The following is a 26,714-nucleotide window of genomic DNA, read 5'->3' as shown; positions in this document are numbered from 1 at the left end:
CGAGTTTGGTGTCTACATCAACTATTGAAGCTGACCTCCAAGCCTCAACTATGGTGGTGTTATTTTGCTCAATAAAACAAAAGCATGGGACCATAAGTTCAGAACTTTCAGAGATACATTCTTACATACTATAAAAAATTCCAAACCACAATTATTCATGCCATTAATTGATCATTTGTCCCATAATTCATCAAGGACAAATTCTTATGATCCTTTAGTGGTTTCCCTCAAAGACAAAAAGCTCACTGTGTTGGTATCCCTGTGATAAATTGTGCTTCTGTGTGCATAATTACAAGTGTTCCAGTTGATTCAAAAAAAAAAAGAAGCCCATCACAAGAATTAGCTAAAATGAATTGCCTCTCAGCTTGGAGGCCATTTTGCTTTGAGGGTCATCCAAAAGTTGTTGGGAAAAATGTGTGTGTGTGCTTCTCCACTCTGTAATAAAATTATGCCCTGAATGGAGCTGTTTAAACAAGTCCATGCGGAAGAAGGGAAATATGACAGCTTGCACGACATTTTTCATTTTACTTTTAGCCAAACTTGTGGAGACTCTCTGAAGTTAAGGGATTTAGCTCTGACTTGCTGCTCTGTCTCAACTGTACTGTAAGGATGTGTGTGCGCATGTGAGTGTGTGTCGTCGCCCATTAGCCGGCCGTGTGACCGTCATGTGCAAAGCTCCTCATAAGTCAGATCAAGCAGAAACACAAGGGCACACTTTTTTCCCCCCTGCATACTTGTTTCTTCTTTTCTTCACTTGTCCTCCGTAAAAAAAAGGATGGTAGATGGGATCTCATGGAGGTAATTACTTGTGAGAGCCGGGACTGTCATCCGTAGCCGCGACCTCCCCCACCTCCCACTACATGCCCCCACCACACAACATGCATTAAACAGAGAGGGAGAGGACCTTCTTTGTCTGAGTCCCCCTTTTAAACAAAAGACCTCTTCGAAATTGGAGACCAAAAATACTTTGCGTGTGTCCTTTTGTTTTCTGTTAAGTGATAAGGCTCTGGGACATGTTGGGTTCGAGTCAAATTATTGTCGCCATGCTAACCACTTTCCTAGCGGCTGTAGGCTAAAATGAGCCTAATGGACACTTATTATCCCTGGATGTGCTTGTAAATGAATGGAGATGTGGACTTGCATGAGGAGCTGGTCCTTGATGAATCCTCACTTCACCAACTGTGTGTGCGTGTGCATTTGTAAGCATGTGATCGCTTGATTTTCAGCATGGAAAATAGATCATTTTGTATGTGTGCGTGATGACATCAAGATGTCTTTGAGGCATTTTTGGTTTGTCTCGCTCACTTTCCCTCCTTTATCTTTTTTTTCTACTCGCTGGGGATGGTTTTGCCATTCCAGTGGTTCTCTTTTATTTTCAGGAAGGTCTCTCTTCAGACAGAAGTCTATTTCCAGGGTTTGTCTCCGTAATTTGTGGCCATCACATAAACATTCGCGGATGGCCGGAGGAGCGGGAGAATGGATGCAACGCAACACCCCCCCCCCCCCCCCCCCCCCCCCACACACACACACACACACCCGTCCGTCTCCGTTGGTTTGCACAGTAGGCCACATTACAACTAGTTAGACTAACTGATTGACTTACTATCTTATATACTCACCGGCCACAACATTTGATACAGCTGCACAATGTCAAAGTTAAAGCGTTAAATAATTAATTAATCACAAAAAATTATCGCATTAATCATGTATTAACGCAGATTAATCACACTATTAATTTTGACCGCAGATGATCCTTTAGCTTGACAGCGGATGGTTACGTTAAAGGTAGCACAGGTTGCGTTTGAGCAATAAACATAACTACATGCATTCAAGTAAAGCATTTAATAAATGTTTGCGTATGACATTCAGAATATTTTTTCATGTCAAAATATTGGCGTCATTTTTTTTATTTTAAATTATGCAAGTTAATTAACTGATTAGAGAAAGAGGAAGATGAGAGCGTGCAATGGATAAAAAATGTGGAAGACGTCCTCATAACATTAAATGTTGAAAGAATTAACAGATAACAGGTACTTGTCAAATTTGGCGGGGGGAAAAGTTGCTAAAATAGCCTTTTTTATTATTTAATTAATCGTGATTAATCAGAATTCTAAAATGTGATTAATCTGATTAAAAACAATAATCTTTTGACAGCTCTAATATATATATATGACAAAACCTGGTTTGAACCGAAAAGAAAAATCATGTAAAAGAGAACCGAACCAAATCACAGTGTTCCGCTTTGAAATATATCGCGACACGTATCAAATCGTCTTTTATTGGTAAGTTATATCTTAGAACAAAATGGCACATTTTACAGGATTCATTCAAATGTATGTAAAATGACAACAAACAAGTCGTTGCATCATACCCTCTCGAATAGAGCCATATCATATCGAATCAAATCGTAATCCCACTGATTCGAACCACCACAAGTATTGAAAACCGTACAAATATACATGGGTAGCTGAAAGTAATACAATTATTGTGAGACAGTTCTGCCCTATAACTAGAACATAGATTAACAAGTGAAATGATGAATTAGCCAAAAGAGAATAAGACCCTGCACGCAAATGATGAATATATGTATTATTAATATATTTTGGGCAAGCAGTAATTTACTCCAAAATTCCCCAAAACCAAGCTCTCTAAGGCAGTGTGGTCATTTCTTGAATAATTCCAAGCAAGCAAATGATAATTACTGTGTGGTTTGTGTGTGCACATACTGTAGAGAGCCTGACTGAAGAAATGAGCCTCGTTCACCATAAACTATTTTTGAAATGGTGTGTCGGGGGGGCGGTCAGAGCGCGGCCCGATTGTTTTTCTTTGAGTGGAGGCAGCTCTTTGGTGGAGGGGGTATTACCCATGCTAAATTGTTCCCTCATGTTTTCCGCCAAGGATTCTGCGCCCTGCCACACTGACAGTTATAATTTACAAAAATTGCGCTGATTATCTGAATTAGCATAGCTGACCAATGCCACATTAGCCTTATTTACAATACAAAGCCGTAGGGCTCTGAGGACGCATACTAAATATGACTTAAGTCTTTTGAAGAGAACGTCTATGATGTCACAAAAGGCCTCTCTTCAGGTCCATATGGACCCGGGAGCCTATGGTTCAGGACGTGTTGAATATAAAGTCCGTTTTGATGAACAATGCTTATTACAGCCGATGTTTTCCCTCACTTGGAGTCTCCTTCGTTTCATTTTGTTTCAGCTTTTTTTCCCCTCCTACCCCCCTCCTTTTTTTTTTTAGCCCCTGCTCTTCTTTATTTCATCCTCCTTCACCTCCATTCTTCTCTCTCCCTGAGCCCCTCATACACCCTCTGTCCATTGACTCTTAACCACAGATGGACAAAACAATGGGCTGTGTCACACAGCATTAAGACAAACAATCAGGTGATGGGAGGGGGCCCGTGCGGGGCCGGAGCCACGGTAACCAGGCAATGCTGGGGCTTGGTCCAAGCAGCCGCTAATCTGAGACGGCGATGATACAATTCGCAGATGGACATCGGAGGCGGCTGACACACACACACACACATGCAGATCCACATGATAAGTTGGTATTGTCAGGAAGAATTTCTGTCATCCCTCCCTCCTTGCTCACTCTTCTCTCTATCCTTTACTTCATCCATCAGCGGGAGGTATGGAATTGATAGAGGCTATTGATTACCTATAGCTCAGGCTAATCGTCGCTAACTGGAGGAAGCTTTGCGGCAATAGCCCCTGTCAATGGCTTGTTGTATGTGTGTGTGTGATGTGTGTGTGTGTCAGTCTTCAACGTTCGCTTTCTGAACTGTAGTGTAAAAAATATATATTTTTGGCCAAGCAAGTGTCTAGAATAAGGAAAATGCAAGTTTTGTCTGCCAAATAGTGATTCCTGCCAAGTTTCACCTCCCACCTTCAGTATGTGAAGACAACGCCCCCCTTCTCGCTCTCTCTCACTTCTTCATCTCCCTAATAGGAAATTTGAGCGCCCGATGTGAGATTAAAGCTCAGAATCAATGCCTTGTGAGCAATCATTTCCAGACAAAATCTCTTTCATCTTTGCCGCTCCCCTTTGCACCCTCCCCACCCTCTCCTTCATTCTCTTTCGTTTTCTCACCCACCTCCTAAAGCTTACCGGGGGTCTTGTGTCATGACATCCCTTTTTGCTTTTATCATGTACTAATAACACTGTGAAAATAGAGACAGACAGAATAAAATGTGACACTGAATCAGAAAAGGATGCTGGGAGAGAAAGGGAAGAAAAAGAAGAAAAATCCACAGAATGATCCCGGGGTCTCGACTTTGATGTAGGATGTCTTTGTGTAAATTAAACAAATATGCCTCCTTGGATTCATCTCCAAGCTCTTCATAAGATGACATCTCCTCGTTTGCTCTTTTATAACAAGGGACATAAGGGAGGAACAAAAAAGAGGAAACATTTCATTTAGAAACATGCATACAGATCTGAAAAATGAATAGGAGTGACGTAATAAAGAATGGAGAAGGTTTGGGACAAAATGGCATGATATGTTAATATTTCCCGCAGTACTGTATTGATACACCAGTATCAGATACAGTATATCCAGTGTTCAAATGTACACATTTGCGCACCTACGCACTAACTGCAACATAGTGTTACCATAGTGCACACTGTAAAAAAAAAAAAAAGTCAGTAAAAATACAATACCGTCATTGTAAAGGACCGTCAAAACCAAACATTTTGTTTTACTGTATTAAATACACCAAATACCCGTTAGCGTTAAAATGATAATTTACAGAATGTGTGACATTAAAAATGTCAGAAAATCATATATTTTATGGTAGAATTTGGGCAAAACTATTGTCATTCTGTTCCAAGAGTGCATTGTTATAAGGACATTAATCCTTGTCATATATGTGTGTTTGTGTTGCTATTAGTTGAATGTGTGTCATATTTAACGCTCACAGGCTGTGTGTAAAATTGTAACATCCAGGTAAATTGCTTAATCTTCAATTTGGTGAGCATTGCTGGTGAAAGATAAGTTAAGATAAAAAAAACACCCTTATTTTTCTATTAAAATTTTTTTCTACAGAAATGTAAGATTTAGGGTTACCAAACCAGTGTACAGTTTATTATTATTATTATTATTATTATTATTTATTAATATTATTATTATTATTTGTTTATTTGTTTATTTATTATTTATTTTACCCCCAAATTTAAAAACATTTTTTTTTAACTGTGTGGATAAATCATTGTCATGTTTTCAATCAACTAATTTCTTCGAGCTGAGTCTAATTGATGACGTCTTTTGGTATTTTCCTTGACGAGCGCAGGTAGAAGTTTTTGTTTGCACTGTCCTTGACGAGCGCAGGTAGAAGTTTTTGTTTGCGCTGTTGTGGGAGGGAACACAGCCAACTCTGATTTACATATATATCTTGATACAATTGTTGACAAAATATCGACATCATACCGCATCGTGAGGTACTCTGCAATTCTCAGCTCTAGACAGGAGGAAGCTGCAGTTAAATTCAGTGCTAACACACAACCGCACAAACACACAACTTGGCTAGTTCTTTGTTTCCAAACACAGGTTAATGGGGAGTGAGGAAGAGGAGCATTGCAATTTTCTGCTCTTTAGGCACCAGAGAATTCTCTCCAGTGTAAGAGGGACCGCACTCTCAACGTAATAGGCATTTTGCACCCTCATCACCCCTTTATACACACACACACACGCAGCTGAATCTTGTGGGAGTCAAAGAGGCCAGTCCCGAGAGTGCCAGTGAGTGTTACATGCATGGAGTCGGCAATGAGACAATCAGCATTTTGAAATTGAAACCCTGTTTGAGTCGCATGGGAAGGGAAGAAGAACAGCCAAGTGGGAGAGGAGGAGAAAAAGAAAGAGAGGAAATAGGAAGTGATGTTTTGTTTAATTTCCTCATAAGTGATGACAGGGACGGTTATGGCCAAAGAGAAGATGTTGTTCATAGACAGAGCCATTAAGCATCTGTGTGTCCATTGTCCCCCCCGGCCACATCAACCATGAAAGTATTACGGTTTGTGCCATTCCACATCTTTCAGTTTAATTAGCAGGAGGACACACGACTCTCATCATTTATAATCAAAATAATTACTCTGTAGCTCTGTTTAATAATATCTATGCTTCACATACCTGAGGACATGAAGACGAGCGTGTTCACCTATTTTTTTTTACTCTTCTCGTCTCTAATTGTCTTTTTTTTAATGACGATATTCCACTAATGTAACAATGAGTCAGGTTGTGTCAAAGTGCGTACCACGGAGCTGTCCGCTTGAGTTAAGCTCTTCCCGTCTACTGCAGGAGCCTCCAGCGTACACACACACACACACGTGCGTGCACACACATATGTGGCACACACACTCGATGAGACAATATCAATGTGGGAGTTCCTGTATCTGACACGAGATTAAGAAGGCCAATTGGAAGAATGTCGGGGAACTGCCGTGTTGCATTTGCAAGGAGAAAGGGGGCCATCTTGTCACACACACACACACACACACACACACACACACACACACACACACACACACACACACACACACACACACACACACACACACACACACACACACACACACACACACACACACACACACACTCGCACGGCCGCTAGAGTCCTGTGCTGTAAGTGAGCAAGTAGCCTCCCTTGCATTATTCACAGCGGCCAAGTGATCGAAGCTTGGTTCAATAGCACTAAAGCGACGCGCGCTGGAGAGATTTGTCTTACAAAACCTTGACACACACGCACACGCTACCTCACGTAGTCTGCTCTCACAAACATTGATTTTCGGTGGTGGGATTCTCCCAGGCTTTGGATAAAACGAGGGGCTTCCCCCGTTAAATAAGACCAAACACACACGCACACACAGATACAAGACAATGTATATGGTCTCATTGAAAAGTCTTTAAAGTTGTGATTTGATGATGATGATGATTATGATGATGATGATGGACTCCAGTGACGAAGGCTGACAAATATGTGCTATTGATTGAACAGTGTTTTACAATGCTGTTGATACCACCATTTTTCAGACCAGTGTTGAGTACTCAAGTCTTGGGTAGTCACCAAGACCAATAACAAGTAGGCTTCCAGTACCACTAGTATTTTTGATAAATACAATTCCCACAAAAAACAATGACAGATGATTTTAAAAAAGAGACCCAATATAGCTTTTTTCCTTAAAATTGCATGAAATGAATAGCAATCTTCTATTCTGGTAATTTCTCGTACCTGATTGCAAAATGGCCACAAAAGGATAGCCGATACTGGTATAAGCCGCCGCCTTGAGTACGTTGAAATATGGCCTGTTATCAGACCGATATCGATACCAACAAAAAATGATTATTTTTTTTAAAAAGAAAGACGTATACATCACAAAATTGTTCCTTAAAATTGCATGAAATTTATGTAATTTTCTATTTTTCTAATTTCTACTTTCTAGCTCACAAGAGAGCAGCCGATACTAGTGTTTTATTATGTAACTGTTACTTCAACAAAACTGATAAGTTTCTGCTGACTATAGAGTATTAAAAGGTTACATTTGATTGGGGATGGGCGAGAACCCAATAACGGGTATCAGGCCGATACCTGCCATATTTCAAGGTATGAGTATGCGCGACGGCAGCCGATACCATTATCTGCCAGCCTCTTCTGGCCGTTTTAATATCAGAAACTAGAAATTAGAAGAATAGAAAATTGCAATTAAATTGTATGTCTTTCATTAAATATATCAGGGTTTTTTTTACTTGATACTTGGTATCGGTAAAGTTGAGTACGTACTGTTATCAGTCTGAAAAAAATGCTTTCAAACATCCCTAAAGTCACTCATCTACCGTAGTTTTTATTTTGCATTGTAAGAAAAGAAATGGCTTTACAAATATGTCATATTGCAAGTACGTGTGTTTCCCATTTCTTGTATTGACAAGTCTGCACTCACATCCGTGAACACAAATGCACTAATACACAGATGGACACACCGCTGACCCCCGAAGACATGTGATCTACCCGTCCAAATCCCTCGTAATTATCTGCCGGACCCCCATCTAACTCACACACACACACACACGTTTTGCCTTCAATCCCAGGTAATGGTTTGGGGCAGAAGGCTTGAAGCGGCGGGCCTCTCTCCCAGTGCCCCAGTGTCTTAAGCTGCCATTGATTAAATGTTAACTGATATACTCGGCCCTGGCAATCTTGTTAGAGCCGGAGCAGGCAGGCTGCTAGACAGACAGTTTAGGACCCGTGCACCCTTCCCTGATCAATAGCGCAGATAAAGATTTCATCCATCAATGAGCTCCCAAAACAAAAGGTATCAGATACCTGATTAGCCCCGTGGGGACATACACTGCCATGTGGCGAGATGCCGCCAAAAGACGCCACAAGCATCTGAGCCAATAATATATATGGGTCCTCACACATGCACACACGCACGCACACACACGCACACACGCACACACAAATCACAACCTATTTATTTTCCCCCTCCTGCAGCCCCACCTGAAGTCAATCAGCTCCTCACCTAATAATGTAATTACACCTGATGGGCACACACACACAGTTTAGTTTGCAGATAAGCCAGCTCTGACTTTTCCCCAATGAAGGTTAATTATCCTGTGTAGTTCACTTAGTTGTGTGTGTTTGTGCATGCAGGTGCACACCCTTGGCTGTGTGTGTGTGTGTGTGTGTGTGTGTGTGTGTGTGTGTGTGTGTGTGTGTGTGTGTGTGTGTGTGTGTGTGTGTGTGTGTGTGTGTGTGTGTGTGTGTGTGTGTGCCTCAATTGCCTGTTCATTTAAATCCTCCAAGCATGCCAAAGGCACCGCAAAATGTCTGAATCAATGTCTGGGCGACCACCGCTGTTAAAGTGTATCAATAATGCTCTCCTATCTCCTTTCCCGCTATTGTGACGGCGCAGTTTGAATGTCCATGCCCAGTTGTAATTAAGACTTAATTATAAATCAATAGAAAGAGTCATTTGAATATAGATTTTTGTTTCTTTGAACATACACCCCACCACTACAGTTTTCCCATGTTTTTTGTTCAAACTTCAAGGGGAGTCGATAATTCCATGTCCTGTCATCAAAAGTGCTAATTGGAGAGAAAAGAACAACAGCGCGTGTTGACGCTTCTCAAATTGTGATTAAAATTATTTTTAAGCACAAGGATGCTGGTTTAGCTGGGAATACAGGATCTAATGTGAAGTATATTTAAAGTGACATTTGTTGGCGCAATGCTTAATTATTTATTATTATGGAATTGTGCAAAAAGTTAAGCTCTGTATATGTGGGCATATTTGTACCTGTGAAAATAAGTGTGTAATAATAATAAAGAGTAAAGACCAAAAACCAGTGGTGGCCATTAGTGGGCCGCAGTCCACTTTTAAGCAGTCCATGCCATACAGGTATACAAAAAATTACAGTGGCCCTTGAATTATTCGAGTTTTCTGTATATGGCCCTCAAAGAAAAACATTTAGACACCTCTGCCAATATTTTACCGTTAAAATGTTTTGTTTGGTTTTGCTTTGAAAGCAGTTATAGTTAGATCAGGTGCATGTTATTCTCAGAGCATGTGATTAATTGATACACAAAAATGGAACAATAACAACAGTAATAATTCGGGCTGTCACTGTCGAATATTTTTAGATAAATCAAATAATTGGATAATATTTTATTTTGCATTAAAATTTAAAAACATTTCCCTAATTGCTGCTTATTAACCAATTATTGTTGTTTACTTGGTATTGTTTAATGATTAAAAAAGGGGGATTACTGATGTTTTCACCAATTTTTTAAAAATGGATTCAGTTACTCGTTCAGTCAATTAAAAGCAGATGTTTGCATTAAATACAAAAGAAAATCAGTCTGCTATCATGAAGGACTACAGAAATCCAATAATAATTAATGTTGAGATGCTGAAATCAGAGGATTTTGATAATTTTTTGATAATAGATTTTTGGGGATAATTATTCAATTACTAAAATAGTTATTAATTTGATAATGGATTAACAATCAATGATTTTTAAACCAATAATAATTTTATTATTATTAATAATAATAATAATAATTTTCCTAAAAAAATATGATCCCAGACCAATCCAGAAAAAGTCATATCAAATGCAAGCCGCTAACCTGCCTTTCGTTTGATTAAATCATCTCGTTGCACTTTTGCTCGTCCATTTTGAGGGGCTATGGGGATTTTCAAGTGGCGTGTCAGGAACTGGGAGTCTAATGCATGGAAACACGGAGCTTTCTGTTTTCTGACGGCTAGCAGAGATAAGGGAGAGATATGGCTGAAGCTCTGGCTCAAATCTAAAACAGATCCCGCTGAAGAAGGCAGGGGTGGGGAGGGAGGCATGACGGGAGGGAGGTGTAGGAAAGGAAAGTGAGGGTTGCGGGGAGGGGGGAGAGGTAGCAAAAAAACAGGAATATTGTCAATCCTCTAAGTGTCTGGCGGTGTCTCCCTTTCTTTCCCTCTTTCGCTCCCTCGTTCCCTTCCCCGTCTCACCCCCGCTCCCTGGGTAATCTGATTTATTCGAAGCATATGTGTGCTGCTCCGTCTTTGTCTGCCTCTATTAGGGCTGGTGGGGGCCCATATGACATTGTTTAGCTAGTAATGAAATGGACATTTTTTGCATGTTTTTGAGAAGGTCTAAGGAAAGCCAACACTCGACTTTATAACCATTTGGGAATGCTTTCTCTGGGGCATTTGCCCCAGGTCTGTGCCTGCGTATTGCAGGTTCCATGTGGTCATTTCGGAGCTGATTCTTAGCAACCTAATGAATATTTCTGCCTAGAGATATTCTTCTTATGTTGAGAAGTCATGCCGCACTCCAGAAGACATAATAACACAAGGCATTTTTTTGCCCTCCTCTCTAAAGGGAAGTAACATGTCACATGACTAGTTAAATGGTAGCGCCCATCATTCAGGAATGTTGCCTTGACATGAATGCATTCCCTTGTAATGTGAATCCAACACAAGTATAGTAGATAAGGCCACAATTAAAGCGAACAAATCATTTTTCATTTTTACAATATTCAGCGGTTATCAGCAAAACAAAACTATTAACTACTAAAAAGTTTTTCTTAACAGCGGAGACTGTCCTAAATGTTTTGCTGATCTGTACGTACGCATGATAACATACCCGCCACCTACGCACACACGCTCAATGCTACTTCCGCCACAACCATCTAGCTAGCAACAAGCTTTACTGGCTACTACTGCGGCTAAACACGTTACTGACCCGCTCTTGAGTCAGTAGTCATCACCTCCATAGCGGTGAATAAGCTACACATCTGGCAAGTATTGTTCTCACGAAGGGATTGCGAGAAAAGATGGAAAAGCCATGCTAATTGCTAAACTAGCCTAAAACTGACACAGGTAGCGCATCAAAGTGCTTAGGGTGGTTGACTCCACTTCACAAATTATGTAATATAATAATAATAATATTACCAGTAATTCAAGAAATAAAAACTATGGATTATATGAAAAATAAAAGCAATTAATTTGTTATATTGTCATATTATTCATCAAACCCTTGGTTGAGGAATGGGGGAAAAAAGTTTCCACAAAATTAGAAAGTTGCTCCTTAAATTAAGTTGTTGATTCGCAAAAAAATATTATTTCAAGCTTTGAATCACATCCTTTTTTTCTGACTGTCACACATCGTTACATTGTTGTGTCTGAGGGCTCTGAAAGCAGTCAGTTTCCATGTTGCTAAAACAATACAGCGGCCTAATAGGATTAAGATCTTTTTAAACAACATCTATTCGTCTCCTTGCCTTCACAGGCCCATTTGCACAGCATAGATACACACACATTGGCAACAGAGGGCAGATGCTCTTAAAACCGCTGCTTTTTTTTAAATTTGATTTCCCCCTCTTGGCCTGGTATTAGTTCAGAGAAGAAGAAATAAACCCTGACTACATGACAAGAGCCACTCTGGGCAATTACAAACGATATCTGCCTCGCCGGTATGGCTGTTAACCAGTGTAGCGATGGATGTTCAGATAGGAGGAATAAATGGAGGGACAAATAGGATATATGTGGACGGCTAGCTGTGTGAAAAGATTAAAAAGTAGATGGATAGATAGCTAAATGGATGGATGGAAAGAAGGACAAACGTGGCGGCGAGATCTGATAGAGTCGGGCAGGTATGCCGAGAAACAGCTGCTTTCTTCATTAGGATCATCTATCGATCTGAGACCCTCGCTGTGCATGATTGTGTGTGTGTGTGCGTGTTTGGGTGTGTATTTGAGGAGCAGAGCGGCGACACAAGGCAGTGTCTATAGATAAGTGCTGGTAATAGAAGAGAATGAATTCTTATCACAGAGATGGGAACGCCATTAACCCTCAGTTCCCTGTTGTGTGTTTTTGTGGCAGTTTCTCCCTCTTTTCCTCCCTCCATCCCTCCATCCACTGGACCTGACAGGGTCAACCTCGTGAGCATGTGTGGTATTTCCGCTGTGTGTGCCACCTCGCTGTGTGCGTGCGTGGACTGCCTCGTCCACCAGATGTTTATAATCGGGGGCTGAATAAAGCTATCATAAAAGAGCAAAAAGTAAAAGAAAATAGAGTCGGAATGAAAGAGGGGAAAGGAATTCTCTTTGCAGATGATTCCTAAATCTCCCTGCGAGCTTGTCGTGCCGCCTCAACACTCTTGCCCTTCTGCCTCAGGTGATCCAGGCTGGCGAAATGCAATATGGTTGTTGTGTAAGACGCAGATGTTAATGTGTGCAAGCGCTGTTGGATAAGGTCAGGTGTTGCACCACAGAACCTTTTGAAGCCATATTGTTATCATGTCTTTGTATTTGGCATTAAAGGGGAAGTTAACCCAATAAGTTTCTTTACAGTATGTCGTATGCAGCCCCATTAGTCTAAATATTAGCCTTTCGATCAGGGGTGGCCAAGTTCGGTCCTCCAGAGCCACTATCCAGCCTGTTTTTCATGTTTCTCTCCACTAACACACCTGCCTCATGATCAGGATCGTTATCATGCTGATCATTAGATTCAGCTGCGCTGAAGGATGGAGACATAGAAAACAGGCTGGATAGTGGCTCTCGAGGACCGAACTTGGCTACCCCTGATCTAAAGGCTAATATTTAGACTAATGGGGCTGTATACGACATACTGTAAAGAAACTTAGATGATCATGATTTTTCGGCCAATCACGATCAGCGATTCAGTTAAAAAAAGAAAAAGGAAAGAATATCAATCACAGATTTGATAAGACGATGGAGCACTATATTTTTAAAACTTTCACTTTGCATATTTACTCTACAGTTGACTGCCACCATTCACGGTAGATAGGGACCAGCCCGACCCACAAATAGCGAAAACCAATGTATAATTAGACAAAGTGCAATTTCTAAAGAAATTGCGTGGGAATGCTGAAAAGCTGAATGATATTAGCTGAATGCTAAGACTTGAATCCATGTGCTTATGAAGTAAATAGAAAGATAGATTATGTAAAAATAGATATTTTTTAATTGTAGTTAAATGACTGATACAAAGAAAACTTGAACTGCAATCTGTCTAAAGTGCGATTTAATCATTTCAGAGAAATTATAATCCATTTCCTGATATGATAGTCAGTTGGTATCAAACCATCGAATGTACTAAAATGTGATCCAAGCCGGGTTTTGAACCCAGGTTCTTCGTGGTGGAAATCAAATACTCTAAGCACTGAGCTAACTTGAATTGTTCAAATTCATGGCTAATAGCGTATTCATTTTTTTAAAGCTGTCACCTGATGCTGAAAGCTTTAATAATTTCAGTGAAATTATAATGCATTTCCGGATATGATAGTCAGATGATATACATGTATATCACTTAGCATAATTGCCATAGATATATTTGCAATTTACAGTCATAGGTGAGATTCGACCCCGTGGCTTACTGGTTACTGGACAATGCACTTTACCAACTGCCCCACTGAGCAGTATGATGATCAGCAGTATGTATGGAAGTGGGTGTGGAAAGTGGGACTGAAAAAGTTCAATGTCAGTCCCATTGAAAATGAATGGAGAACATTTTATTTTAAACGTTAAATTGTGTGAAAACCGTAAGCAATGTGGAATCAGGTGATATAATTCCCGGCAGGTGTGAATTTTTGTAGCAAGTTGAAATTTGAACGATGCAAATCGGATGGATGTATTATTTGGGAGTTTTGGCACATCGAAGAAGTGTGGAAAATAAACAGTACCTGAAATTATAATAAGTATAATAAAGAATCAGAATAACATATGTGGGAATGCTGAAAAGCTTGTCATTTTCAGTCGACAGCAAGTGGCAAAATGGCCAGCCCCTGAGATGGATAAAAAACAGGTGGATTTTGTTGCTTATTTCATATTCCACAAACTAAATATTAATCAGTATGCTGTGTTTAGACTAGCAGGGGTGGATACAACATATTATTGTGAAGATTTTTTGTTGGGTTGACTTCCTCCTTAAAGAATCATAAACATTACCTCTCATCCATGCAGAACTGAAAATGAACCTCCCCCCTCTGTTAACGAGCAACAACAGCTTATTTCTGTATAAGCAAGCCTTTAATCTAGGTTATGTTTATTCAAATTCCTTTCTTTTTTCCCCCTGAACGTTAATACGTGTTTTGTTAGTTGCCCGCAAGACTGCGAAGCGGGCAATTTGAGGGAAAATGAAATACAATATGGTGTCTCAGGAAGTCGTAATTGACAACAACAAAGCAAATTTGAAGCTGCTGATACGAGCGTTTTTTCCCCCCTCTCCACACAAAAGTAATTTTTCAGCGTATTCCGGCATTGACAGTCACACCAGGAGTGTGTTAAATGTGACAATGCTTTTGTTTGACACTCCAGTTTGAGCTGAAGCTAAACCCTTTTTTTTTTTTTGCTGGCGTAATATGTTCTGCTGTGTTTTTTCGCAATAAATAGTCGGGTGTGGGTGGATTTGAGCGTGTGGATGGAAACACGTGTGTTTACATGTTAGCATGTGTGCTCTGGAACACGGCGTTAAATACATGGAGCTGTACGTGGGCGTAAATGTGTGTGTGAGTTATTCCCAGGCCCTGTTGTGCAGGAGCTGCAGCCCCTCTCCGCTGGGTTGATGTTTAGTATTTTAGACATGCTACATTAACAACATCTGGTTAAGATCTAAATGCTTGTTAAATGCGCTGAAATTCGGGGGGAAAGGTGCAGGGAGAGTGGGCCGGCGGGGGTGTAAAGAGGGGAGAGTTGGGTAAATAAAGATTTGAGGGTGAGAGAACATGAGGGAAGGAGATCAGTAAGTCTATAAGGTTATTACTCTGGCAGTAGTACCGCTGGCCCTTGACTCGGTGTGTGCGTGTACGTGCGTGTGCGTCTGTGTGGGTCAGTGTAGTGTTTCAAAGTGTTCCCCTTTAGAAACAAGAGGCCGAACTGGAGCCACGTGCGCAAAACAGAAATGTGACATCACAGGGCTCCCTTTGCATTTGTGCACGCTCAAATGCAGATGGTCACACATGACATGATTGTAAGAAGAAATCAAGATCAACATCAGCGTTAAGTGCAGGAAACATACTGGCCATGAGAGCTACAGTATTTCCACATAATGCACATACGTAAACTATCTACTGTTTTTTATTACTTTACAATTGGTATTAATGTCGAAGCAATGATTATACCTATTATTATATATCATTGCTATATGTATATACTGTATATATATATATATATATATATATATATATATGTATATATATATATATAATATTAAAGCTTTTTCTACATCATGCATGTTCCACCAATGCCTAGATGTGTACGAAGAGCCCTGACTGTTTTACTGTGACTGCACCTATCAGCTTTTATCTTCCTTTTATAGTAGAGTGTGCGGACCCTCACACTCCACAGTTTCCTTGGGAAGGGGAGGGGCGGAGTTTTTCTTACCTCATTTGAAGTCATCTCTTCGTTTGTCAACTGTGACTGTTGCTTTAAGATCGTGCACGTGTATTCGCACGCACACCATGAATGAGCCTGACACAGATGCTGCAGTTACGCTTTGGGCCAGAGGTGGCAGTCGTGAGTAAAAAAAAGTGACAAACTGCACAAAGATCCTTTAAAGTTCCTTTAACGCCACCATTTTTTTAAATTGTGCGATTAATGACCGCCCCTTACTTGGAAAGCCTGTACTAGGGGAATTCCAGTCGTAACACAGAAGACACGTCTACGTCAAAATTTAGCAGCAATACATTTAATAATAATGCATATATTTGTGGAGACTGGGTTCAAGTTGTATTTTACAATTTTTAAAATGTGCAGAATTTCACAAGTTACTTCAAGATAAAGATTAGATAATATGAAAAGAAAAATGCACTGAGCTGTCACCAATGTCTTATTAATGCAATTATACCATCTAGTGGCAGAAATATGACCTCAACACAAATCAATATCACACTAATTTTTTATAGTACATCTTTTTAATTTTAAGTAAATTTTAAGAATTATTATGAAGTTACTCCATCAATGACGAAAAGATGCAGCCATATTTCTATTAGTTTAACTTTTTTTTCATTTTTATGTTAACAAGAGTATGAAAACTAAAAATATTTTATTGTACATTATAAATTTAGAACAGATATACAATTTGGGATTAATCGTAAATTAATTATTGAAGTCATGCGATTACTTACAATAAAAAAAAATTGCTCCCTAATATATATACACATACACACACACGCACATGTATATATTTTCCTGGTTTTCCCCTTTAAAGAGCACAATCCAAGACCCTAAAGAAGCAAATTAGTGGCAGCTTGGCCCCCCCGCTAATGAATTCAGCCATTTTGGAGTCTCCGAGTTCAGTTTGTTGGCGTGTTATTGCTCTGTGGTTGTTGTGCTGTGCGACCGAGTCCTCCACCGGGCAAATAATGACCCGGCATGGTGGTTATGGGCCCTTAGGGGGAGACTGAAGGGGGAGCGAGTGGTCTCAGAGCAGGTCATTATACAGCCAGAGGAGACACACACACACACACACACACACACACACACACACACACACACACACACACACACACACACACACACACACACAATACAACCTCCATTGTATCCATCTCCCATATGTCTATTCTTCTATTTTCTTTCTAAACATCTCTTTCTTGCTTTCCGTCTTCATGCGTCATTTTTACTCGTCATGGTACTGTACTATCAATCTCAAAATAATACTAACTAAATGTTGCTTTTGTAGATTATTTCAGCCATAGGTATGTATGTATTAGGGAAAAAAACTTTTAAAAACGTATGTAGTAATAAAATAAATAAATGCGATCACATTTTTTCTGGAAAAACTGTCTATAAAAGGATTTTATATATCTTTTTAAACTTGTGGACAAAAGGCAGAACATTTTAGTTTTTAAAGATGCTCGTCATTGCCCTTGCGGATTTCTTATTTATTCATGGCCACGGCCAGTGCTTCCAATTAATAACTAAACGTAAAACCACGTCCACTTGGGTGTGTAGCTGATCAAGCGTCACTTAATTCTTCTTCCTCTCCTAACAGTTAAATATAGGCCGGCATTGGTCGCGCGGGGTAATCGGACCCGGGCCGTGTGGTTAGAATCGAGCTCACCGGCCGGCTTTAATGTTCCGGCCGAGCCACATCAAAGGAGGATCTCGCCAGGCTGCCAAAATCCAAACTCACACCCACTGCCTGACCCACTGCGAGTGTGTGCTTATGTGTGCGTGTGCATGTGTGAGTGTGTGTCCACAAGGCGGTGGAAGGTGGCTGTGAAAGTTTTGCTCTGGTTGTGATTAAGTTGATAGTCGTTGCTCTTTCACACACACACACACACACACACACGCGCATAAACACACACACGCTTGCACATGACAGCTCACATGCAAACACATGCAGTCACTGTCTCACTCACTTGATCAATGGCGCACATCCGCACACACACGCACGCACACGCACGCAGAGTCGTACGCATCTACACCATCATGTGGTGTGTAACTGTCAGGGTCAGTCAGAGGGCAGACACTGTGCTGATGTATTGAGAGAGCTCGTCTGGGAATGTCCTCAGCGTGGAAACGCATTCCCGTATGCACACACACACACTTGCCACTGATCTAACCGATGCGAGGGGGGTGTTAAAGGAGTGAAAGAAAAAAAAACACTGATGAGGCCCAGATGATGGCCCTTCTCCTCTTTCCTTTCCACTCTTATATTTTCCCGCTTCTTCCTGTTTCTTCTCTGTTCACTGTCTCTCATTCTCTTGTGTCCCATTCTGCTTACAGGTAGAGTGTCCCCTAGAGGTTTTTGTTGTGACCCCTATTGGGGAATGTAATGATCCAGGACTGCTTGAGAAGTATATTCCATCTTGCATGGAATAACTAACATTTATTTATATTAATAACATACATTTGTTTGTTTTTCCCCCCTCTGTGACTATTTTGGCAACACTTTCTCTTGCCTAAATGAAGGTGTGGAGAAATTAAAATACGAAATGGACGCACCAGAAGTCAGTCAGGCCTCTCTTGGCTGTCACTCACATATTAATAAAACATCAGCAGTTCTATAGTCTTTCTTTACACACACACAAACACACACACACGTGCATGCATTGACATACATTTGACTGTTCATATTTGTCTGTTTTTGCATAGATTGTTGTATTTGAAAGGGTTAATAGTCTCCTGTTTCCAAAGAGGAGGTGCATGTAGACACACCTGTGCTCATCATTCAATTGCCAAAATGATTTGCAGGCAAATTGCAAGATGACCCCAGTGCACCATCTACTTTATTTCTATGACTATGACCCTGGGTTTGAGTGTGTGTATATGTGGGTGTGTTTATAAAATGTGGTTTCATTTTTTATTTTTTGTAATGCTTTTGAATGAACATGAGTGCACATTTTACAAGCAAAAACATGATTCACACTAATATTCTCACTTGAAACAACTCTGGATAAAAACTGCATGAATGGTGGCCACATGTTAAAACTGCATACTGTATTTTATAGAAAATGTAAGATGTTGTTTTAGATTCTCCAGGTTTTGATGTCATTTAGTTCTTATTTGAAGGATATATTATGAGCCAAAGCAGGCGCAGAAGATGCGCAGCGCCATTTCAATTATCCATTCCGCTAAAATCTAACTCCACTAGTTTTTTTAACGCGCGATTAATAGCTGTTCCTTACTTGGAAGGCCTGTACTGGGGCAATTCCATTCACAATGCGGCAGACACGTCCACGTCAAAATTTTTGCAGTAATAAATGTATTAATAACGCATATATTTGGGGAAAATGGGGTCAAGTTGTATTTTACAATTTTTAAAATGTGCAGAATTTCGCAAGTTACTTCATGTTAAAAATTTGATTGCTCTTAATATGAAAATAAAAATGCACTGAGCTGTCAACAACATCTTACAAATGCAATAATGCCATCTAGTGGCAGAAAAATGACCTCAATCATCACACTAGTGTTTTTACGGTACAGTACCTTTTTTTTTTTACCCAATTTTATGAATTATTATGAATGACTGAAAGATCCAGCCATATTTCTATTATTTTAACTTTTTTTTTTAAATCATTGTACATTTTATTTTACATTTAGACAGATACAAAATTTGCGATTAATCGTGAGTTAACTATTGAAGTCATGCGATTAATTATGATTAAAAACTCTAATTGCCTGACACCCCTAATATATATTTATATATGTAAGAAGTCATCTTACCATACTTGCCTTGCCCCCTCAAACACACATTAAGAAGACATGACAGTCTTAACGCTTTTGCTTTTTTATTTGCATTTGGTTTTCATGTGTAAGAGTGCGTGCGCATTTGAGTTTGTGTGATTTGACGCCTGGCTGCAAGTGTTTCACTTTGGGATTTTTATTCATTTGCTAGGTCTGAAATGGAGGAGGGCTCTGGATGGGGAGATGCACACGCGCATATGTGCGTGCATGTGTTTGTGTGTGTGTGCGCGAGCGCGCCCGCACGCCTGGTTATCTGGCCTCTCTCAGACTACTCAAAATTCATTACAAAGTGACATCAGCCCAGCCGGAGACAAATGATGGCTGGATGAAAGGGAGCGCTGGAGCTCGGCTAGGATTAGTGTTAGCTTGTGCTGGCGACACATATACACACTTACACACAAATGCACGCACACACGCACGCACACACACTGGCTTTAATCCACTGGCAGAACACTGCAGATACACAGAATTATCAAACAAGGGGCTGAACTCTCAGAGATGGCTAGGCTAATCTGCTAATAGTTGTGAGCGTATGTGTGTATCTATGTGTGTACGCACGCACATGTATGAGCATTCCCCTCACACGTGTGCATGCAGAAATTGTTAGAAAGGTATACTGGATAAACAGACTAGTTTGGAACATTTTAACTTTTACCAGGTATCGGTATTTGGCCAATATCCGGGCTTATTTCAAGGTATTGAAACCAGTGTAAACAGAATGCAGTGGTAATGTAAATAATGTATGTTGTATGTATTTTAATAAAAATAATGTAATTTCATGTCAAATACAGCTTACATGTGAGGCCTATTTTCATGTTTAAAGTAATATTTCTCTTCAGTTAATGTATACTGTACATTGAGTCAACTTGACTTATGTTGCCTTAGACGATAATTGTTTGTAACGCATGTAAATGCATCATTCAATGTGTCAGCTTCCCGTCAGTTTTAGTGTCGTATCTTCCCTCTTCAGAGCATCATGGGTAATTTAGTCTGTTACATTTTCAGAGGAGACCGCTGAGGATGGTGAAAGACCTCCTGGCTCTTCTTCCAGGCCCGCGTCCAACCTCACTGACCGAGACTTGACTGACAGTAGAAGAACTGACCGTGAGTACACCCCCCCCCCCACACACACACACACACCTCTTAGCTTAAAGCATCCCATCTTTCCCAAATGATCATTCCCTCGCTTTCTCTCAGGAGTAAGTTTTAAACATGTGTGTGTAACATGTGAACGCTGCTGACTAGCCTCCATGTGACCTGCTTTAATCGTTTCCATCTGTCAGAAAGCGAGAGTGAGAGAGAGAGAGAGAGAGAGAGAGAGAGAGAGAGAGAGAGAGAGAGAGAGAGAGAGAGAGAGAGAGAGAGAGAGAGAGAGAGAGAGAGAGAGAGAGAGAGAGAGAGAGAGAAAGAGGAAAACAGAGAGAAAAGGAGAGGGACAAGTTGTGGTTATTACAAGGCAATGTCCAGGCCCCAGATTATTTTTTAATCAAATCAGTTTGCGTGCTTGTAATTTATAAGCGCCTTGCATTAATCTTTTCCCGTTCTTGTGCCCTCTCCGATGACATATTAATTTTTCATAAGCTTGAGATTAGATGGGGGGCTGGGTGAGGTGGCTGCTGTGTATATGTTTTTCTAATATTGCATCGTTGCAACCCCTAAATTAGTTTTTTTTTTTCCTCTGGCTCAACCCATCCTTTAATTGTTGGCCAATATGTAACACTCACCAGGTGTTAATTTAAGATGTAAAATAGCAGAGAAATAGTCTTTGGTTTCTAAGAATAAATTCTGGTTGGTGGTGGCATTTTAGCCATGCCCTTGTTAGATGTGATTCACCCAAATACAAATTCATATGCTCGTTTATGTATGAGATGGAAATCCAATGCCGGGGATGAATATCACATGGCACCTGGCGCCTCCATTTCATCGCATGGAATTCTCCCTTCCTCGTTCCCTCCACTAATGTCTTCCTCTTCCTCTTCCTCTTCCACCTTAACCATGCAGACACCTTCCAACTCCTACCCTCCATCCATCTCTTAAGTAACCTCCCCCCTTCCCATGCCCGCCTCCTGCATCCGAGCATGCCATACCTTGCTCCATAATGTGAGGCTCAATGAGGCAGAAGGCGAGCCGAGCAAGGCTGGGGCCTATTAGTTTGGCTCGTCATCTATCTTTCAGCTCTATCTCTCTGACAGTCCTATCTGAGCGACTGGCGGGCGGAACCACCATCCATGCGTTCACCACCGTATATTACTGCTAATGTCATTTAACACCACTGCACACATGCAAAAAAAAATCTATCTATCTATCTATCTATCTATCTATCTATCTATCTATCTATCTATCTATCTATCTATCTATCTATCTATCTATCTATCTATCTATCTATCTATCTATCTATCTATCTATCTATCTATCTATCTATCTATCTATCTATCTATCTATCCATCCATCCATCCATCCATCCATCCATCCATCCATCCATCCATCCATCCATCCATCCATCCATCCATCCATCCATCCATCTATCTATCTATCTATCTATCTATCTATCTATCTATCTATCTATCTATCTATCTATCTATCTATCTATCTATCTATCTATCTATCCTGTTTTTTCCTCTTTTCCCAACTTTGAAGTAGCACAATTTAGTGACTCCTTCCTCAGCCTCCAGTCTGTGGCGCGCTTCAGATGTGTGTATGTGTGATTCCCTACGGAGGGGAGGGATTACAGTGTGGCCAAGTGAGCAGTCTGCTGCTCGCACACTTCATCTCCGAGACGCTTTAAACAAAGAGGGAGCATATAGATGCAGAGAGGAAGCGAGAGATGGCGAAAAAAAGCAGAGATATGAGGAGGGGGGAGGAGCAAGGAAAGGCAGAGTGGGCTTTTCCCTAGCTTCATTTACATTGTTTTTTTAAATCCCATGTCACTTTAGATTAATTATAATCCATGTTACATTCTCCATGCAAATATCTCTGATGTGGATTACTTCCAGATAGCTTTGTGCTGTGTGTGTAGACAGCGCATGTCACCATGGCTCAGGGGCCTACTTCTTATAAATAACCAACTAAACAAAAGGCCCCAACATGGAAATGAGCCCGTCATGCGGTCCAAGGAAATTTGCAGATATCTACCTGCTTCAAATTAGCAGAGCTATTACTCATGGCTCCCGCAGTCAAATTTATTAAAAGCATACAAGTTTGGATTGTGGAGATAAGAGGGGAAAACAAAATGGAACTGCACACAAACCATATTAGATTTTATGTATTCCATGTTTTCTCTTTTAAAAATTTGCATCCATCTAACAAATTTGAGATGAGGGCTCCACTTGTTCTTCAGTCTCTCCGAGATGAGATTAAAATATATTAAAGATATTAGCATGTTTAATTACAGGCCTGCAGCTATTCTTGTATGCATGTGTGTTTTTTCATAAGAGCAGCTTGTTGTGCGTCATAGCCGATTTGTCAAATTTGACAAGGCCTTGTTCATATTCATCTCCTTTATCAGATGCAACTGCAACAGAAAGGAAGGCAAGTCATTAAAAAAACACACATAAATGGCAAGACAGTTGCTTTTTAACATTCTCTCTCTCTCCTTTTGTCGCCCGCTGAGTGCTTCGGTGGGGAGTTTGGGGTTCAGAGTGTGTTGTTGTAATGTTATCAAGTGACCAGGGGTCAGCCTAATGCGTAACCTCGGAGCAAGAGACAAGTAAATCATGTCAACCGACCCTCCCCGGTCCATTTTGGCTGGCTCCCCCTCGTAGATTTACTGCTTCATAACCTTAGCCAGTCTGCCAGGACTCAGCAGTGCTAAATTGAATACTAAATCCAGGCTGCCGCCACCCAGCCTGCTTCCGCTTAAGTTGTGGATCCTTTCGTATTTTCATGAAATCGTCTGGAATGGACTCTAATTGCTAAGTCACTTGCGCAAGGTCAAAGTAGGTAAATTTCCACCAAAGAAAAACTTGCCACGAACATTCTAATTTCAACTTTGATGCCTCTGACAGAGAGTAATTCATTTACCAAAAACATATTTTTGCTTGTAGTTGTAGTAGTGTCAAAATGCACCATATTGGACTGAGAGGTCTATCTAATATATTGTATTTAACTGCATGAAAGAAATAAAAAAATAGAAAAATATCTCAGCATGTTACAGCACATTTGTACAGCTTTGCAGACCACAACAATGAACATATTGTGACATTAATATCCTTGATGTCAGTAATTATCAATATTTATCATGCAACCCTTTTATTGTCTGCCATAACATAATTTATCTGCATTGCTAGGTCCCGACCAATTAATCAGCTGACCAACTAAATTGCCATTTGCCGATTATTTTTGCCTTTATATACTCTAAACCTTTAACAGCAGTTGTACAAAAGTGAAATTTGTCTCATTATTTCTTACACAGAAATCTATACCCTAACTTTGTATCACTAAATACTGACTAGATTTGTTGATCAGGTCTTTTTTTTTCTCTTAGTGTGACCTGGATGTCATTATTTTACACACGACAAAAAGTATAAATAAATAAACAAATAACTAAACAAATAAATAAACAAATAAATAAACAAACAAATAAATAAACAAATAAATAAATATTAGTAACACAAACACACATACGAGAAGGATTAATGTCAGGGATGTCCCGATCGCTTTTTTATTTTTGCACCCAAGTCCAAGTCACTTGGTTTTGAGGATACGCCAATTCCAAGTCTTGATCTGATACCCTGCACGTCCTCTGCCTAACACATTAAAACATTTCTAGACTCCGTTATCATTGTTAAAAGACGCTAGCATCATGTTAGCTTCCCACAACAACTACCACAACGTTCCCCACTGGTTGTTTATTTCTGCTGTTTATGTCTGTGTTCTGATGTTGAGTAGAATAAAATGCATAAATATTTTATATTTTGGGGGAATTTTGGTGTACCTCTGGATTATTTATAGCCCTTAATAACATTTTTTAAATCACATATTTAAAAAAAAATCAAAACCCCCATCTCATTCCCTCAATTCTGATCAGCTGAAAATGATATGATTGGACCCAATTTTCGAACAGGTGATCGGGATCGGGACATCCCTAATTAATGTCTTTATAACTTGATTAATTGAATGCATTACAACACACAATGCATTCTGTGAACCGAAAAGTTTTTTTTATTATTTATAATATGTTTACATTTGACCCGAAGGGAATAGAAGGGTTTCCCTCGAAAACTTGCCTGGTGGTCAGGGATGGACTGGGAACAAAATTCAAAACTGAGATTGACGAAAAACATGCACCAAAATCATATTTGTAGATGGGGGGAGGGAGTGCGCATGCTGTCAGGCGATTGCTATTCAGAGAAAAGCTTGGCGGTCTGCCTGGCCTATAAAGCACTTGGGGAAACCCTGGTATAGTGAAAATCTGCATATAATTGAAATGCATATTTTGTATTGGGTATTTTATGCATTATATACAGTATATTTTTCAATTTAATTTAATTGGCTAATTAATCTGTGATCTGATTTTTTTATTTTTTTGCCAAAAATCAACATCAGCCTAAAAATAAAAAATCAATATCAATCCCTACCAAAAGAAGATTTATGTTGAATTGGAATCCAAAAGTTAAGATTTTTGGGAACCCCTGCATTAGATGGCACAAATGTACCTAATGTTGTAGTAAAGACAAGCTTCTTTATCCTCCGCTTCTTTTTCTTTCATCTCCCTATACTGCTTCTCTCCATCTGAGATCACTTGCTTGTAAGTGCGCGTCTGCGACACCCTAAACACCACTGACAGTTGCAAATAAAGATGGGTTGCGAGTGCGCTGTGCTCTCCCCACTGAAATGCAAAAGTGGGGTGAGTGTCATAAATCTCCTTTTGATTTATCTAATCAAGCCAGGTCCAGCTGCATGCGGACATTTGTCATCGGCGGAGGTGGGAGGGGCGGCTTGCAGTGGTTACGGGGCGTCAGGTTTATTCGACCCCGCCGCTTCGCTAGGCTGCAGCTGGCGGACTCCACATGAGGATGGAGGGAAGGTGAAGAAGAGGGAGGGAAAAAGGGCAGAGTCATTAAGGGTAGGATGCAGACTCACCCAGACAAAGGAAAAAAAGGGGGGGGGGGCATCTTCTTCTGGATCCTGCTCACTCCCATTATTATTTTTGAATGATTCTTGCTATCCATGCAGACTTTGAGAGCAAAAACCAGCAAATGGATATTTTATTTTCTCTCATGAAACTGTAGATGGTATTTGAATTGTGCTTTTACCCCATTGTGCACAATTGGGCTTCAGGTATGTTTGAAGGACACTAGACTTTAGAAGGCATTTCTCCAAACAGCTTCATTATGCACTAGCAGCGCTCGCCATTTAAATCTCCTAAGTGGCCCCAGAGAGAATGGCTCTCTGGACATTCAAGGTTAGCCCAACTGTTTTTCTTAATGAAAGCACCAAGACAAATCCACATCAGACAGACACACATTACACAAACATACATCGCCGTTCACTATGACAGTAATCAATGGTGATGTGTGGGCTCGTTCCCATTCGCCATGTAAATGCGTTTGCAGCCTCTTGCCCGACAATCGCCTCATCTCCCCTCGCAAGGATGCAATTTAGTTGCAAATTGAGTGAGGCAAAAATTGAAAGTTGAAATTAGAATTGGTCATAATGAATAGGGGAGGTGGAGAACAGAAAGGTCAGCTTATATGATGGCGGCAATAAAGTGTCAGAGGCCTGTCATGGAAGGCATAATGTGCGCACATACATGCACGGCAACACGCATGGAAGCCCTGCAGGGGCCGCGTGGCAAGCGGCGTAAAACAAGATTACCTCGCTATTCTCAGCTGCGGTCCAATTTTCAGATGTTCTTGGAAATTCACATTGTGCCCTTGTGTTTTCCCCCTTTTCACCCTCCCTCCTTCTCTCTTGTCACTTCCGTTGACAGGCCAATATTTCAGGCTCCAGATATAGGGGATTACAAATAAAATAAGTGGAACGCCTACTTAATGCAAC

General features: G+C 40.3%; 1 protein-coding gene across 2 annotated transcripts in view; it reads left to right on the top strand.

Annotated features, from left to right (window-relative positions):
- Window positions 1-26,714, top strand: part of zfhx4 (zinc finger homeobox 4) — a 93,857-nt gene that overhangs the window by 53,185 nt on the left and 13,958 nt on the right. For both annotated transcript variants that reach the window (XM_086065734.1, XM_086065733.1), the window contains exon 7: window positions 20,721-20,819. In XM_086065734.1, the coding sequence (XP_085921860.1) occupies window positions 20,721-20,819 (99 nt within the window). The remainder of the gene's footprint in view (window positions 1-20,720; window positions 20,820-26,714) is intronic.

Source organism: Leptonotus elevatus, chromosome 21 (assembly GCF_054856555.1).
Source record: "Leptonotus elevatus isolate MCC_2025b chromosome 21, RoL_Lele_1.0, whole genome shotgun sequence".
Classification (NCBI taxonomy): Eukaryota; Metazoa; Chordata; class Actinopteri; order Syngnathiformes; family Syngnathidae; genus Leptonotus; species Leptonotus elevatus.
The sequence above is the reverse complement of the archived record's forward strand: the minus strand, read 5'-3'. Positions and strand labels throughout refer to the sequence as shown.